Source organism: Zalophus californianus, chromosome 15 (genome assembly GCF_009762305.2).
Source record: "Zalophus californianus isolate mZalCal1 chromosome 15, mZalCal1.pri.v2, whole genome shotgun sequence".
NCBI lineage: Eukaryota > Metazoa > Chordata > Mammalia > Carnivora > Otariidae > Zalophus > Zalophus californianus.
The window spans coordinates 52,977,018-52,994,523 of NC_045609.1; the positions used below are offsets into that span (position 1 = coordinate 52,977,018).

The 17,506-nt window shown below is 35.8% G+C and overlaps 1 protein-coding gene across 3 annotated transcripts in view; it reads left to right on the plus strand.

Annotated features, from left to right (window-relative positions):
* Positions 1-17,506, plus strand: part of BTAF1 (B-TFIID TATA-box binding protein associated factor 1) — a 104,425-nt gene that overhangs the window by 23,396 nt on the left and 63,523 nt on the right. For 2 of the 3 annotated variants that reach the window (XM_027596213.2, XM_027596214.2), the window contains 10 exons: positions 2,495-2,658; positions 5,618-5,754; positions 8,385-8,514; positions 8,758-8,826; positions 9,934-10,023; positions 10,892-10,987; positions 11,086-11,262; positions 12,297-12,437; positions 13,396-13,520; positions 15,965-16,085. In XM_027596213.2, coding sequence (XP_027452014.1) covers positions 2,495-2,658; positions 5,618-5,754; positions 8,385-8,514; positions 8,758-8,826; positions 9,934-10,023; positions 10,892-10,987; positions 11,086-11,262; positions 12,297-12,437; positions 13,396-13,520; positions 15,965-16,085 — 1,250 coding nt within the window. Of the gene's footprint in view, positions 1-940; positions 992-2,494; positions 2,659-5,617; positions 5,755-8,384; positions 8,515-8,757; positions 8,827-9,933; positions 10,024-10,891; positions 10,988-11,085; positions 11,263-12,296; positions 12,438-13,395; positions 13,521-15,964; positions 16,086-17,506 lie in introns of those variants that run through there. The other variant, XM_027596215.1, reaches the window with a different exon arrangement.

Genomic DNA, 17,506 nt, shown 5'->3' on the forward strand with positions numbered 1-17,506 from the left:
TGGATGCCTAGTGTTTTTCCCTCCAGGTAGAGCAGTCTTAAATTTTTAAATACCTTTATTGAGATAAAATTCACATACCATACAGTTCACCCATTTTTAAAGTGTACAATTCACAGATATAGGCAGTCAGTTTTAGAGTATTTTCCTTATCTCAAGAAGAAACCCTATAACCTTTAGCTTCCAACCTCCTACGCCCTACTTCTTCCCTTCCCTTCCACGCTGTAAGCATCTTTCTGTCTCTGCCTATTCTGGACAGTTCTTATAAATGGAATTATCTAATATATGATCTTTTGTGACTGACTTCTTAGAGTGTTTCCAAGGTTTATACACCCTGTAATATATATCAGTACTTATTTTGTTTCCCTAAATAGTTTTTATTACTGGATGTATCAGTTTTTTAATTGTGGTAGAGTGTAGATAACATAAAATTTACATCTTAACTATTTTTTTATGTGTATAGTTCAGCAATATTAAGTACATTTACTTAATATTAAGTACATTTACATTGTTATAAGCCAATCTCCAGGACTCTTCATGTTGCAGAACTGAAACTTTATATAGTAGTCCCCTTTCTCCACAAAGGATATATTTCAAGCCTGAAACTGTAGGTAGTAGAACCAAACCATATATATATACTCTTTTTTCCTGTACATACAGAACTATGATAAAGTTTAGTTTATAAATTAGGCACAGTAAGAGACTGACAACAATAATAAAACAGAACTATTATATAACAATATATTTTAATAAAAATTATATAAATCTCTCTTGAAATATCTTACTGTAATGTACTCACCCTTCTTGTGCTGATGTAAGATGATAAAATGCCTAGGTGATGAGATGAAGTAAGGTGAATGACATAGGCATTGTGATGTAGTGTTAGGCTGCTGTTGACCTTCTGACAATATGTCCAAAGCAGGATCATCTGCCTCTGGACTGTTGTTGACTGGGGGTAACTGAAACCATACACCGTGGTAACTGACAACCACAGGTGAGTGGGAATTACTGTACCCATTAAACAGTTCCCATTCCTCACTCCCTCCAGCCCCGGGCAACCACCATTCTACTTTCTGTCTTTATGAATTTGACTACTCTAGGTACTTCATATAAGTAGAGTCATAACAGTATTTGTCCTTTTGTGATTGGCTTGTTTCACTTAACATAATCTCCTCAGCGTTCATCTATGTCATAGTCTGTGTCAGAATTTCCTTCCTTCTTTTTTTTTTTAAAGATTTTACCTATTTATTTGAGAGAGAGAATGAGAGAGAGAGAGAGCATGTGAGACGGGGGAGGGTCAGAGGGAGAAGCAGACTGCCCACTTGAGCAGGGAGCCCGATGCGGGACTCGATCCTGGGACTCCAGGATCATGACCTGACCCGAAGGCAGTCGCCTAACCAACTGAGCCACCCAGGTGCCCCAGAATTTCCTTCCTTTTTAAGGCTGAATATTATTCCAGTGTGTATTTATACCACATTTTGTTTATTCATCCATCAGTAGATACTTGGGTACCACATTTTGTTTATTCTTCCATCAGTAGATACTTGGGTTGCTTCTACTTTTTGGTTATTGTAAATAATGCTGCTATCTATGAACATGGGTATACAGATATCTTTTTGAATTCCTGCCTTTAGTTCTTTTGGTTATATACCCAGAAGAGGAAATACTGGATCACATTGTATTTCTATTTTTAATTTTTTTAGGAACTGCCATACTGTTTTCCATAGTGTGTATACCATTTTACATTCACACGAGCAGTGCACAAGGTTTCCAGTTTCTCCGCATCCTTGCTGTGTTAGGGGGTCCATAGGTGGTATATTAAATTAAGAACATGCAGATTATGACCTGCTGAATGAAAATGCATAAACTACTCACATGGAGTTGGCAGGTAGCTCCTCAGCGTCGAGTTCCCATTTTGGGGAAGTGAAAACCCCAGGTTGTTTTGATTGAAGGCATGATTTCAGTTCACTTACACAAAAGAAATAAAGTCACATTGGGCGTGGAGCTTATTTAAAAAAAATAAATAACATGGTTTATTTCCACAGGAGTGGATCTCATTTTATATATATTTGATAATTAACAGTAGAGCAATGGGGGAATCTCAATGAAAAGTCCTAGAGTGTTTTGTTAGCTAGAACACTATTTTTTTTTTTTTTTAAGATTTTATTTATTTGACAGAGACACAGAGAGAGAGAGGGAACACAAGCAGGGGGAGTGGGAGAGGGAGAAGCAGGCTTCCCGCCAAGCAGGGAGCCCAATGCGGGACTCGATCCCAGGATCCTGGGATCATGACCTGAGCTGAAGGCAGATGCTTAACGACTGAGCCACCCAGGTGCCTCTAGAACACTTTTTTAATCATAGTTAGGACTCACAGAGATTGTGAGTATGGTTTGTTGTTGTAATTTTAATAATTAAAATTTTTAATCAGGTTTGATCTTCATTTATTAGAAAACTTCTTACCTGATTTGGAGGAAATATATTTCTTTTGTGTTTAAAGGTGAAGTGGATCCTAAAGAGAGGATAGCACGACAACGGAAACTATTACAGAAGAAACTTGGTCTTAATATGGGAGAGGCCATTGGAATGAGTACTGAAGAACTCTTCAATGATGAAGATTTGGATTATACCCCGACTTCAGCAGCCCTTGTAAACAAACAACCTGTAGGTAAAATCTTTGGTTGTTTGATTGCAAGTAATAATACAAAGGTTTTGCCTCATTTTGCCATGTGATTGCAATTAAAAAAATGCTGTTCTTAATTATGCCCATTACCGCTTGTGCCACCGTAATTTAGTGTCTTCATAAATGGATTTCTAACAACAGATTCTTAAGAGACAAAGTTCAGCCTACCTTGTAGACTCAGGATTGACTGTTAGATAAAAGCTGTAGGGGACTTTTTAGGAGCCACTGCTGTTGAGAGCTCCTAGTTGCTTTTTCCTTGTTTTTTAGTGGGGGGGAAAAAAAAGTAAATGCTTGAGAGACTGGAGGATAGTAAGGGCTAGTGTGATGATACTAAAAATCTTTAGAGCTATGACTTATTCTTTTATTTGAGAAAGTAACAGACCTGATAACAAGAACACTTTCAAACAGTGCAAAAAGGTATACAATATGAAGTAAAAGAAGTTTTCAATAATTGATGGACACCCATGTCCCCGTGCCCCACAGGCAACCCTTTAACTTGTACATATATACACGAGTATTTGTGTCTTTTTAAGCCATATTTACCTTTTCCCATTTCATATAGCTGAACATATCAATATATACAGATTGTATATTTTTTGATAGCTTCATGCGCTTTTGTTGTATTGGCTGTACCATAATTTGCTGTTTTCCTCCCTTTTCTCTAATCCAATTCCCATTGGATGCCTACATGCTGTTACGCCTTTTTTTTTTTTTTAAATGTCCCAAACTATTTAAACTCCAGTAAAAGCTGTGGCTCTCTCCTCAGAAAAATTCACATGCAAGTGAAATATTACCATTCAAGGGGTTTGGTATTCTTTTCTCTTGCCCCTGTAGTATCTTGTAGGGTTTCCTGGTCCTTGTTAAGAATTCCTGCTTTGTAGTCATGAAACACTTACCTTCTCTTTCTTTTGGCCTTTTCTTTTGCCTTTATACTAGTTGTTCTCTAAACTATCAGAATTTGCAAACTGTTTTTTAGGGTTAAGGGAGTATGTGTTGATGAGTAACTTTTGCAGACAAGAAAACAGTTGGAACATTCCAGAGGAAGAAAGAGTACAAAGAGGCAGAAGATACAATGACATCAGGAAGGAATAGAAAGAAATGGGGTACAAAGGAAAGCATAGGTGTAAATAAAAAATAAAGAAGAAAATAGAATAAAGGTGAATAAAAATGTAATGTGATCACAGTGCGGTAATTGTGTAGGATAGAAGAAAAAAGGTGGGCCAGGGATATTAGAGAACATGGGCTATAGACAGAATAATTGTATATGGGATGGGCAACAGCCAGTTTGAGGTTTGCAGGATTCAAGTTGGGTTGGCCTTATATGTCATGGACCTATGGTAGGAGTTGTTTAATGTTACTTGTTGCCCTAGGTTCATCACTGCTTGTATTTATGCTAGTGGTCCCTGGACCAGGACTATAGTAGGGCATCCATATGAGTGACCCTGATTGGTTGTCAAAGTGTGAATTTCAGTTGAATCTTAATTAGTTGAGAGCAGAAAGGATTTTTAGGCTTGAGTTCAAAGCATTTCTACCTCACAGCCTTTATAATGTCATGAGTTTCAGAAAAGAGCAAAAACAGTAGACGGGGCCCATGGGTGACACAGTCAGTTGAGTGTCTCATTCTTGGTTTCTGCTCAGGTCATGATCTCAGGATGGTGAGGTTGAGCCTGGTGTTGGGCTCTGAGCTCAGCAAGGAGTCCGCAGAGTTTCTCTCTTCCTCTCCTTCTCTGTGTGTGCGTGTGCACACGTGCACTCTCCCTCTTTCTCTCTCTCTTAAGTGAATATATAAATCTTTAAAAGAAAACCCAAAAAACATAAAAGCAAAAAACAGTAGACAGTGACTGCTTAAGAGGGAAGGAGCAATATGGGCTAAGTTGACTATAGGATGCTAGATCACTTATGGCTGTAATTTTCAGTATTTTCAACAGATTATTAGTTTCTTTTATTGATGTTCTTATTATAACTTTTAGGTGGTATTATGGTTATTTATTAATTTTTTTGGTTTTGTTTATTTTAAATCCGGTAGAGTTAACATATAGTGTTTTTTTTTTAAGATTTTATTTATTTATTTGAGACAGAGAGAATGAGAGAGAGAGAGAGAGAGAGCGCATGAGAGGGGGGAGGGTCAGAGGGAGAAGCAGACTCTCTGCCGAGCAGGGAGCCTGATGCGGGACTCGATCCAGGGACTCCAGGATCATGACCTGAGCCGAAGGCAGTTGCTTAACCAACTGAGCCACCCAGGCACCCTAACATACAGTGTTATATTAGTTTTGGGTGTACAATATATTGATTCAACAATTCTATACATTATTCAGAGCTCATCAAATAAGTGTACTCTTAATCTCCTTCACCTATTTCACCCATACTTCCATCCACCTCCCCTCTGGTAACCATCAGTTTGTTCTCTACAGTTAATAGTCTGTTTTTTGGTTTGTCTCTTTCATTTTTTATTTTGTTCATTTGTTTTGTTTTTTAAATTCCAATTATGAGTGAAATCATATGGTATTTGTCTTTCTCTCACTTATTTTGCTTAGCATTATCCTCTCTAGATCCATCCATGTTATTGCAAATGGCAAGGTTCCATTTTTTATGGCTGAGTAATATTCCATTGTAGCTATATACTGCATCTTCTTTATTACTGTAGCTGTTTTGAAGTATCACCTTTTCAAAACCCTCTCTATGGGTTATGATCATACATTTGTGCCACATCTGTGATAATAAAAATTAAGAAACACAAGCATCTTTTGGGAATTGGAAGAATAGGGAAAAAGGAAGAAGAGAGTGAAATTATGGCAGAGCCATACAACAGAATAGCATGATGTCAAAATGTGGTCAGTTTGGATATAGTGAAATTAATAGACATAGTCCTCTTCTGAGGCTAAGACTATGGGTATTTATTTTAACTTCAAAAGTTAAAACAGCATTCTTTTATTCTTTTAGACTCTCCAGGCAGCTGAATTGATTGACTCAGAATTTCGAGCAGGAATGAGCAATAGACAAAAGAACAAAGCTAAAAGAATGGCCAAGTTATTTGCAAAACAGAGATCCAGGGATGCAGTGGAAACTAATGAGAAGAGGTAGTAATCTTTTTTTGCTTATTCATTTAAAATAATGATGCTTTATAGCTTAAATCTGTGTCTGCTTGATTTTTAAAAACACTTGCTGACATTGTCTTTGGCTGTGGAATACCATTTGGATTGTCTTGCTCAATTGTCAGAGATTATTTACTATTACTAGGAACTAGGACAGCTTCCCCAGAATAATTTACACATGCAGATTTTTTTTCTTACTAATTATGACCTTTGGATGAAGGCTGAAGATCTTCCAAGGGAAGTGCATTCCAGGTGGAGAGAACAAGTGTAAATGCCTTAATCATAGACTATTCAAGAAACAGAAAGGCAGTGTGTCTAGGATGAGTAGACAGAAGTGAGGGTAGTACAATGAAGTCAGAGAGATGGTCTAAGGGCCACAAGTTAAGAAAACTGCAAGAGTATAGAACTGTCCCAGTGTTAACATCATCTGTTTTCCAGCCTGGGGGCTAAGTCAAATAGCAGGTAATGGTGCAGGTTTGTTTACCTAATTTTGTTGTAGGAAAAACTCTGGACAAAATCACTGTCCTCCTGTTCTTAATGAAATAATAAAAGTGGTATCTGTGTATGGTTTGGAACAGCATTTCTAAGAGTGGTTCAAAACAACCTTCAGAAGCACTTTGAGGGATGTAGTAAAATACAGAATTTCATGCCCCACTTAGCTGTATTGAATCAGGATCTTTAGTGGTGGTCTAGAAGTGTTTGAGTAAAGGATAAATTAAATGCATGAGAACTTATAATAAAGTTTTTTTGCAGGTGACAGAACCTTTTGTTTTTCATCATATGAAGGTAAAAAGTCAGTGTCCACGACATTTATTTAAAGACTAGGCACATAGAGGGAATAAATAATAAACATCTACTTAGTATACATTTTTACTTGGGGTTAAGTTTTTTTGTTTGGTGGGGTTTTTTTTTTTTTAGTATGAGAATTTTATTAAGCTTTATTAAACTACAGGGTTTTTTAAGCAAACAACTAGGATTGTATATAGTAATCTAATAAGTTTCTATTGGCTTTATTCATATAAGCACATTTACCCAAATATTTGAATATTGAAATAGTTGACCTTATTTTTCAGAGTTTATGATTCATTTGTTCCACAAATATTTATTGACTACCTTCTAAGTGTGAGGTACTGTTTTAGGCCCTCAGGTTGCATTGGTGAATAAAACAGATAAGAATTCTGCCTTCGTGGAGCTTATATTCTAGAGGGAAAAATAAATGAGGAAGAGGGGCACCTGGCTGGGTCAGTCAGTAGAGCATGCAACTCTCCATCTTGGGGTTGTAAGTTCAAGTCCCATGTTAGGTGTAGAGATTACTTAAAAATAAAATCTTTTTTTTTTTTTTTTTTTTTGTGAAATTTATTTCAGAGAGAAAGCATGGGCGGGGGGGCGGCAGGGGGAGAGGCAGAGGGAGAGGGAGAAGCAGACTTCCCACTGAGCAGGAATCCTGACACAGGGCTCAGTCCCAGGGCTCTGGGATCATGACCTGAGGCGAAGGCAGATGCTTAACCAACTGAGCCACCCAGGCGCCCCCAAAATGAAATCTTTTAAAAAAAGAAGATAAATAAGTAAATATAGTGTGTATATATATGCATATATCATGTTAACGATAAGGGTTAAGAAACACAAAGGCGATAAAACAAGGAACATGTGGAATGTTTTGTGGGGAGTTTGAAATTTTAGATAGGATGGTCAGGGAGGGATTCACAGAGGTGACTTTTCATTAAAGATCAGAAAGAAGTGAGGATGCTAGTCCTATGAATATTTGGAAAAGACATTCCAAGTAGAGGGAACAGCAAGAGCAAATGTCTGGAAGGAGAAACATGCCTAACAAGTTCAAGGACAATACGGTGACCAACCAGTGTGGCTAGATTGGAGAGAATTAGGGGAAGAATAATAGGGAGTGAATTAGGGGAAGAATAATTAGAAATGGTATTAAGGAGGGTCAGATTTCTTTCATCACCTTTAGAAAAAATGGTTGGCCAAATATATTATTAAGATGGAGAGGATATTTATAGAGAATAATGCTGTATATACCTTAAGTGTGCTAATTGTCCTTTCTTTTAATACTGGATAAAGTAGTTTTATTTGCCTTATCTTCTGTAATGCTTTACTATTAGACTAGCCTCAGTATTTTTGTTCTGGTCATAAGATAACATTTCCTCAAGTTTTCTGGACACATTTTTCATTGGTCCGTTATCTCTATGTTTTTCAAGAGCTAGTAGGATTATAGTATGTTACTCAGTATGTTCATTTCCTCCAGGGTACAAAAGCTTAGTAAAGGTTGCTGGGCCAGATTTAGGTTGTTAGACCAAGACAGTTTAAAATAAAAAGGAGAAGAGCTGGTTGTAGAGAAGAAGTAAAAAAGACTTGTTAGATTTGAGATTCAGTTTGAAAGCAAGAATTTATGGACCTATTTTACATTCATCAGTGAGGGTAGGAGAATATATTTTACTCAAAACTTTTTAAGTGGTTAATCTTATTTGTTAGTGAAATTTTAAGTAAACTGTATAAGTAGAATATGGCAAAACATTTGTTCAAATGATGGATTCTCTTACATTCTTTTGGTTCACATTATTCCTTACTCACTTTTCTAAATGGTGCCTTTTATTTTTTAGCAATGATAGCACTGATGGGGAACCAGAAGAAAAGAGACGAAAAATAGCAAATGTTGTTATTAATCAGCCTGCAAATGATTCCAAAGTCTTAATTGATAATATTCCAGACAGTTCTTCCTTAATTGAAGAGGTACTGTTGAAATGCCTTAAGGTGTCTTTTAAAATTGTTTATAATTTTTTTATACTAATGTGTCAGTAGATAGTATTTAATAATCTATCCTTTGAAGTATCTTTACTTCATTAGTAAAAATTTTAATTATTTAAGATTTTAAAGCCTATTACTAGATCTACAAATAAATAAACTTTATTAAATTAAATTGTTAGCATAAAACAGACCTTTTGAATTAGTAGTAATTCTGTTTTTCTTATTCAGACAAATGAATGGCCTTTAGAAAGCTTTTGCGAAGAACTTTGCAATGACCTTTTTAATCCCTCCTGGGAGGTAAGATTTCTTCATTCCAGCTTCTCTCAGTTCTACTTTTTTTTTTTTTTTTTTTTTTTGCTAATGAAGGGAGTCATGTCAAGCACAGTCTGTTTTGTTAGGGTCCCTATTCTTCCCTTGTGTCCCTCTCAGAACCACTGACCCGGGCAATTCATATCAGTCACCTTCTAAGTAGAAAACTTGAGACTGATTTTCACCTTTCATACACATTTTGGTCATATTTCTTTAGTGAATTGTTCATTTCTTTTCATTTTTTTTTAGCTGTAGTATAAGGACTTGCATATCTCGCCCAAATAGTAAAAACTTCCTTTTTAAGTGGACAGTTTTGATTCAGAGCAGTAGTTTCCAAACCAGCTTTTTAGTCTCAGAAATATTTCTTCAAAGAATATCTTGATCAGATTCCAATATGTAAAAGAGATGAAAGTGAAGTTCCTCTAATTGAAGTTGAGGGTTGGTGGTCTCAAAGCATTCTGTCCTACATTGGTTGGCTTCTGGGTAATTTAAAAAGCACTTCTTTGGAATACCTTTTAGCATTTCTGCTCCTTGATGTACTTCTGTTTAAAGTTATTCAAGTCTTAATTTAAATTGAGTCTTGAATAAGTGGGTGCAGTGTCAGTGGCCCATTTCCTCCCTTCCAGATGACACTTCAGAAGGCCACAGGGTGACGGTGATGCATTAGTCATGAGACAGTTGAATTATTTTCCTTTCACATTTACCCTGGTAGCTTTGGAACTTAGTTTTAATATATATATTTCTAAAATATTGATGTTGAACTTAGAACAACATTTTTTCCTCTCTTTTGCTGAGGATAATGCTGAATGCAGATAAAGGGTAGGGAAGTGATAGCCAAATAGATTAATATCTCAGAAGGATTTTAGAATAATTGTTTTCTTAGCTTGATTTTAGAAAAATTCCACATACCCAAATTGTGAAATTAATATATGTAAGTTTTCTTGGATAGCAGAAGAGAAACATATTCTTTTCAAGTGTCGCTTTAGTTTATTCTGATTTCTTAAAAATTTAATATCCCTTTTTCATATTGAAGAAAAGTTAAACTCAGTTTTTTAAGCATTTAGCCTCTGACATTTGCTTCTTGTTTGTTTTTAGGTTCGGCATGGTGCAGGCACTGGTCTTAGGGAAATCCTTAAAGCTCATGGAAAAAGTGGTGGTAAAATGGGAGATAGCACTTTAGAAGAGGTAAGTGTAGTAAAGGACCAGTTATTACCAAATTTCAGTAGTTGGCTTCTTTTCCCAAGACAGGGAAGTTAGAGAGTTTGGGCCATGACATAGAAATGATAAATAGATAAATAATAAGAAATATGGAAAGGTGAATATGAGGAAAAAAGTAAAAAGTTAGGAAGAAGTCTGTTTATTAACAGAAAGAATGAGTTCATGGGAAAGAAACATTGAGTGGAAAAATATGTAGAAGCAAGAGTAAGCAGGATATAATGGATTGGAAAATAGAGGAAGAGGAATAATAAGAGGATAGTTTGGAGGTCATTAAGCAATATGATTGGTGTAGCATGAGACACTGGTAATAGGTTAGATAATAGATACATGACAGATATTGAAATCAGAGCAATTTTTTTTTTTTAAGATTTTATTTATTTATTTGACAGAGACACAGCGAGAGAGGGGACACAAGCAAGGGGAGGGGGAGAGGGAGAAGCAGGCTTCCCGCTGAGCAGGGAGCCTGATGCGGGGCTCGATCCTGGGACCCTGGGGTCATGACCTGAGCTGAAGGCAGACGCTCAACGACTGAGCCACCAGGCGCCCCTAAAATCAGAGCAACTTTGAGTAGTTTCTTAATTTCTCTTGGAGTGCAAGTAACATAATAGAATTCATGAATTTTAAAGATTTTGGTATGGTATGTTTGAACCTAATCAATCAACAAACATGATGTGGTTAATTTAAAGGTAGTAATTGGGACTGGGCTATATTTTGGTTATTGCTCCTACAGCTAAAATAGTCCCAATATTTTAGTTTTCATTTTGGACCTGTTTCCTCAGCCCCCAATGCGAAGTATGATCTTGATCTGTTAATTAAAAAATGATTGTTTTAACAGATGATTCAGCAGCATCAAGAGTGGTTGGAAGACTTAGTTATTAGACTCCTTTGTGTTTTTGCATTAGACAGATTTGGAGACTTTGTTTCTGATGAAGTAAGTATCACCTAAAGGAGGCTTTGCCCAATCAAATTTCAAATTCCACAGAATAAATTTTTTTGTAAATAAGAGTTTTCTTCCTTTCTCTTTCATAGGTTGTGGCACCAGTTCGTGAAACTTGTGCTCAGACATTAGGTGTGGTGTTAAAACACATGAATGAAACAGGAGTTCATAAGACTGTGGATGTGCTGCTTAACTTACTTACACAAGAACAATGGGAAGTTAGGCATGGTGGTCTGCTGGGAATAAAGTATGCTTTGGCAGTTCGTCAGGTAAACACTTCAGGTTTTGAAGCATGTATGGGAGAGTTTTTTTTCCCCTCTTAGTTTATTTTCTTTAATTATATGAAATGGCCCTAGATTCTTAGTGTTACAGATAAGCCAGTATTTCAAGATCTGCCTTCTTGAGGTAGTGTCATAGAGCTAGGTAGAGCTAATAAGAATTTAAGTACAAATCAAAAGATGGTTTGTTAGGTTTGAAAACCTGTTCCTGTTTCATAGCAAGACCAGTTCTCAGGGAGATTCCTAGTGTATGGTCCTAGGAGTAGCCCCTGTGGGCTAGCTCTTTTGGGGAAATTCGAAAGAAGAATAGATTGGAGTTAGAAACTGGAAGGGATGGCATTTCCTGCCTTCTTCTCTCACACCCCTTTTGGTTGTCATTGGTGTTGAATAAGAAATAGAAGTTGAGGTTCTAGCACCAGTGGTATGTATGTGTGTGTGTGTCTGTGTGTTCACACAGGGAGTTCATAGTGAAGACATGTTCTGATGTTTTAAGCCACATTGAATAATATAATAAAGTACTCGATACTGTTACAGTCTTTTTCAAATGGAATTAGTTACACATAGGCTTCTATTGATGTTATTTTTTTTTGTTTATATGATTCCTTTTTTTTTTTAAGATTTTATTTATTTGAGAGAGAGAGAGCGAGCATGAGTGGGAGACAGAGGGAGAAGCAGACTCCCTGCTGAGCAGGTAGCCTGATGCATGGCTCAATCCCAGGACCCCGAGATCATGACCTGGGCCGGAGGCAGATGCTTACTGACTGAGCTACCCAGGTGCCCCTATGTGATTCCTTTTTAATAAAGATTGGGATTTATGGGGTGCCTGGCTGGCTCAGTCAGAAGAGTGTGTGACTTGTGATCTCGGGATCGTGAGTTCGAGCCCCACGTTGGGTGTAGAGAGTACTTAAAGTAACTTAAAAAAAAGATTAGGATTTATGTTTTCATGTGGTAAATTTAATAAAAAATGTTTAAGCACAATAATTGAATTACAGAAGGTTAATCTATTTTAATGTACTGTTTTACAGGATGTAATTAATACTTTATTGCCTAAAGTTTTAACTAGAATAATTGAAGGACTTCAGGACCTTGATGATGATGTCAGAGCTGTTGCTGCAGCATCATTAGTACCCGTGGTAGAAAGCCTGGTATATCTTCAGACACAGAAGGTAAATTAAATATTTTTGCATTTTCTTCTATAGAGCTTGTTTACATTCGTAGCAAAAACTCAAAAAATTGAGTACTTTTTTCTCCTTCATCTTCCCCCCCCTTTTTTTTAAGATTTTATTTTTAAGTAATCTCTACACCCAACGTAGGGCTCAAACTTACAACCCTGAGATTGAGAGTTGCATGCTCTACCACCTGAGTCACCCAGGCACCCCATCCTCCATTTTTCTTATGACAGATAGTTCTCTGATGTTGCAATTTCAATTATATATTATCCTTTGAAGAGTCTACTAATCTACTTCCCCATCATGTACAGAATATACATAGGGAACTTCTTTGAGAAGAAAGCAACCATTTCTTCTTTATTTCACTCCTGCTTTTTAGATATATGGGGTTTTTTTTTGTTTTGATTTTGGTTTTGGCTTTAGGTTTTTTAAATCCGGCCTCATTTTTTGAAATAGCCTCTTTAAAGATCTTTCTGACTTTCTTTTTTATATCAAAACCAGAACACATGTATTTGGAAGTGCAGCAAGCAGTATTTACTTAAAAGCTCAAAAACTAAATTTGTCTTTTCACGATGATTAGTATTGTTTTAAATATATCAAAATTACTTTATACAGAGGGTGATATGTGTGTATACTGTATTGTTTTCAGAGTTTGTTTTTTTACCTAAAATAGAGTATTGGCATAAAATGCAGTATTGGCTATCTTAATTCCTGATTTCTCCCTTCCGTTATGAGCCTGGGTAGAAAGGGAAGTGGCAAAGTAGAGTTGAGTGGCATTTAAAGAGGGGTAGAGAATTACTAAACGCAAATAATGTCTCCTCAATTTTGCTCAAAACTGGTACTCTCCAAGGGCATGGGAATTGTGTGTTTTTGAATCAGTGGTGGCTATAGTCTGGCATGGCTTGTGCATATTTTGTGTAAAATAAATAACTTTTCTTAATAACTGATCTTATAGGTACCTTTCATTATAAATACACTATGGGATGCTCTTCTGGAACTAGATGATCTTACAGCTTCAACAAATAGTATTATGACTCTTCTTTCATCCTTATTAACTTATCCTCAGGTCCAACAATGCAGGTAATTATTTGTAGTTAGTGGAGTAAAGTAAAAAGTGTTTACATACGTTTCCAGATAACGAAACCTAAAAATACAATAATGTAGTATCTTTAAGAAAAGCACTGTAAGTTGGGGATGCCAAAGAGTACTATTTCCAAGCAGCCTTTTCTTCTTCACTCTCTAACCACCAGCCCATTTGGGGCAGGAACTTAAAAAGGTCATATTCTTTACCCTTGGGCTACTTTGGTTATATAATTCTTCATCTTGTTCATCCTATGATAGTTAACTTCAGAAATAGAATCATTGTGTATTATCTTCATCTCTAGCCCCAGAATATAGAATTTCAGCTTTCTTTAGAGACATTTAGCTAATAGAATTATCATTGAATTATCAGCATTACATTTCCTAAAATCTGCTCCTCTGTGAACTTTTTCTTGTAATGTTCCTTCCAGGTCTTGCTCTTGACTTCCATGATTTTACTGATCAGGAAGGGAATACATAATAGTGTAATAAAATGTACAGAGGTAGAGACTGAGTGAGGCCAAGACATAAACCAAAACTTTTAAGTGTCACCTGTTTTCCTGTCCTGATAATTGAAATAAAGTTCAGCTAATTAATATATTCCCTACCTTTTAGACTGCCACTGAAAATACTCTTTCTATTAATAGTATCTTTGGAGATACAGAAGAAAAAATTCATACGTAACTTTAAAAACCACAGATGAGAAAATTAAGTACTAAGCCTAGTGAGGATGTTTAGTGAATATTCATATGATTATGACTATAAATGATTTCTGGCTCTGTGAGTCTATTTCCAGTGAAAATCATAGATGTGTTAAAAATATGTACAGAAGTTTCAAACAATACTGACCCTGATGGAAGTACTTCAGTGTTAAATTCAGGCCTACAAGTTGAAAGACCAGAGTAAGTGCCTATAAAAGCAAATGAAGAGAAAAAGTGGTAGTGCATATATGGTATTTCCTAATTTTCAGGTACTTTTCAATTAGTAGTAAAAGCTATAGGGATTAAATGAGTTCATCTATGTGAAAGCCCTTTTCAAGCTGCAGAATGCAAGAGTTTTTAGTTAACCCTAAATCAGAGGTTGGCAAACTTTCTGTGAAAGCCCAGATGGTGGTAGTTTTGGTTTTGTGGGCCATGTCATCATTGTCAAAACTACTCAGCTATGCCATTGTAGTGCAAAAGCAGCCATAGACAGTACATAAAGGAATGAACATGGCTGTGCTCCAGTAAAACTTTATTTTTAAAAAACCGGGTTGAATGGGTTTGGACCATGAGCGTTTGTTAACAGCTGCTCTAAATAAAGGACTTAGGACTTAAAAAAAAAAAATCATTGAGTAGGTAGTGTCAGGAAAGCCAGATAATATAAGAAAATGAAAGTAGTAATGAAAATTCTGTTAATTCAACGTGAAATAATGTAGTTTTAAATTTTGTTCGAAGTTGCCTTATTAGAAAATTTGCTTCATGTATTATATTTGACAGATACTTTCCAGCTTATGTAAGAAATGCAGCATGTCATTGGGAGCATGAGCAGTTATTACACTATTACCAAGACCTTGTTATAATGCTTTTCCATAGATCAAGTCTGTTTTAGGTCTCTGTGTGCATGTATTTGATTTACAATTTTATAAGTAAATTTACTAAATGTGTAAGTAAATGTAAGAAGTGATGTTCATACAAACCTGCAAATAATGAAAATAGTGTTAAAAGATAGGCCTCCTGAGGTGAACCACAAAAGAATAGTTACACCTACCATTTTCTTTTTTATTCATGCCTTTTTGTATAGAGTTACATATTTCAAACACTATTTATAAAAAAAATCATTTCCTAATCCAAGGTAATTTTTATAAATGACTCATGGCTGTGACAGGAATTCTGTGGTCCAAATTGTTAGCATAGATGTGGCTTTGCTTGTTTTTCTGCAAAGTTCTAATCTGTGAGAAGGAAGATATTTGAGTTTTCTTAATTTAGTAATGCTAAATCAGGATAACAAATTTCAAAGCTACTGCCATACCATCTCTTGCTCATTTGATATGTGGCAGAGGTGACCCCAAAGGGGAATGTAAGTTAGGTGCAACAATTAACAATCTTGATTTTGTGTAGTCTGATTACCAGTTAAGATACATGTCCCACTTTCCTGAGTAAGAACAGATTGAAATTAAGGGCAGTTACATTAGAAAGTTCTTATTTGAAAAAGTAATTCATGGCATTAGTGCCATAGAACTCAATGTTAATATTTTTTTATGACTACGTTTGCTCTGGCTATTCTGGTTCTATAATAACAGTTCTGAACAAGGATGTTAAATGAATGTTCATATGAAAATTGTATTACGTTTTTAGAATTTATTCATCAAGAAAGATACTAGGTCCATAAGGACATATTTAGATAATATATCAACAGAGTTTCAACTGAGAATGAGTATGATTAATTTGTGTTTTCTTTATTAGTATTCAGCAGTCACTCACGGTTTTAGTTCCACGTGTCTGGCCTTTTTTGCATCACACTATATCATCAGTTCGAAGAGCAGCATTGGAAACTCTGTTTACATTATTATCAACACAGGACCAGGTAAGAACTAAGAACTATGTATAGTGATCTTGAAATTATATAAAATAATTTTATAAAATAAATCTGACCACCAGGTTATCCGTGCTACATATTCAGAGATCAGGAGAATGCTGGGCCTAGTAGAAGTGGTATGGTGACCATGTAGACACATAAGAATCATGAGGGCAGAAATATTTTAATATTTTGTTCTAGGTCATAGTCCCAGTGCTTGGAATAGTGCTTAACACATAAGAGCCTTCAACAAATAATTTGTTGAGTGAAAGATTGAATAGTCTGTCAGAGATCTGTTATTCAGTTTTTGCTTGCTTTGTGTGGTTGGCAGAGCTTATCCCAGGTTAGGAGGCTACATTTAGAGCTCTACAGTATGACTTCTAAACACTGATGATGAAACTCCTAGGCACTTGCCTCCTCTTAAGAATTACTTAATCTTTTTTTTTTTTCTTAAAGATTGTATTTATTTGAGAGAGAGAGAGAGTGCTCACTCACAAGCAGGGGTAGGATCAGAGGGAGAGGGAGGAGCAGACTTCCTGCTGCATAGGGAGCCTGATGGCAGGACTCGATCCTAGGACCCTGGGATCATGACCTGAGCCGAAAGGAGATGCTTAACCACTGAGCCACCCAGGCGCCCAAGAATTATTTAAACTTAAGAGCATGGTGTTTCCAAGGATAATATACTTCAGGAGTCATACATGGAAGTGCCTAGAAAGAATGGAGTTTGTGCTGACTTGAGGAGTCTTTGCCCTGCCTGTAAAAGGCTTCACGTTTCTATTTTAAAAATAACTATAGGTCAAACAAAATACTAGAATTTGGAGAAATACCATAAGGAATTCATTCTGACATGCTGTTATTTGTTGTACTACAGTTTGAGCCAGTCATCTTTCAAAAGCAGTGGTTGATTTTTTATTTTATTTATTTATTTATTTGTTTGTTTATTTATTTATTGTTAGACAATAGATTATAGTATGGGTATATGTCTCTCTTGTGTTCACTAATCATGCATTTCTGTGTGATTTATGAATATTAAAAGAGGGGGGATATTCCATGTAGACTTGTTTTAATCTGCAGCATGGTATTGTGTTGCACTTCTGTGACTCAGTATGTGTAAATTTTGTTTTGCTTTATTTTTTTTTTTAATTTTATCTAATCAGACTCTTGAGGAAAAACTACCAGGTTTGTTTTATAACCCTCAGTTGATCAGGCGTGACAAAAATGACATGAGTTCTGAATTTTCACTTCTTTTCTGTTGTGTGGTTTTGTCTAAATGTTCTGATGGAAGTATTCTTAAATTTACTTTGGTTAGCCTTCTTGAAGTTGCCCGATTTCTTCACTTCATGTTGTTCTTTATTATTTTTCTAATAGACTTTATTTTTAAGAGCAGTTTTAAGTTTACCGAAAAATTGAGTGAAAAGTACATAGTTCTT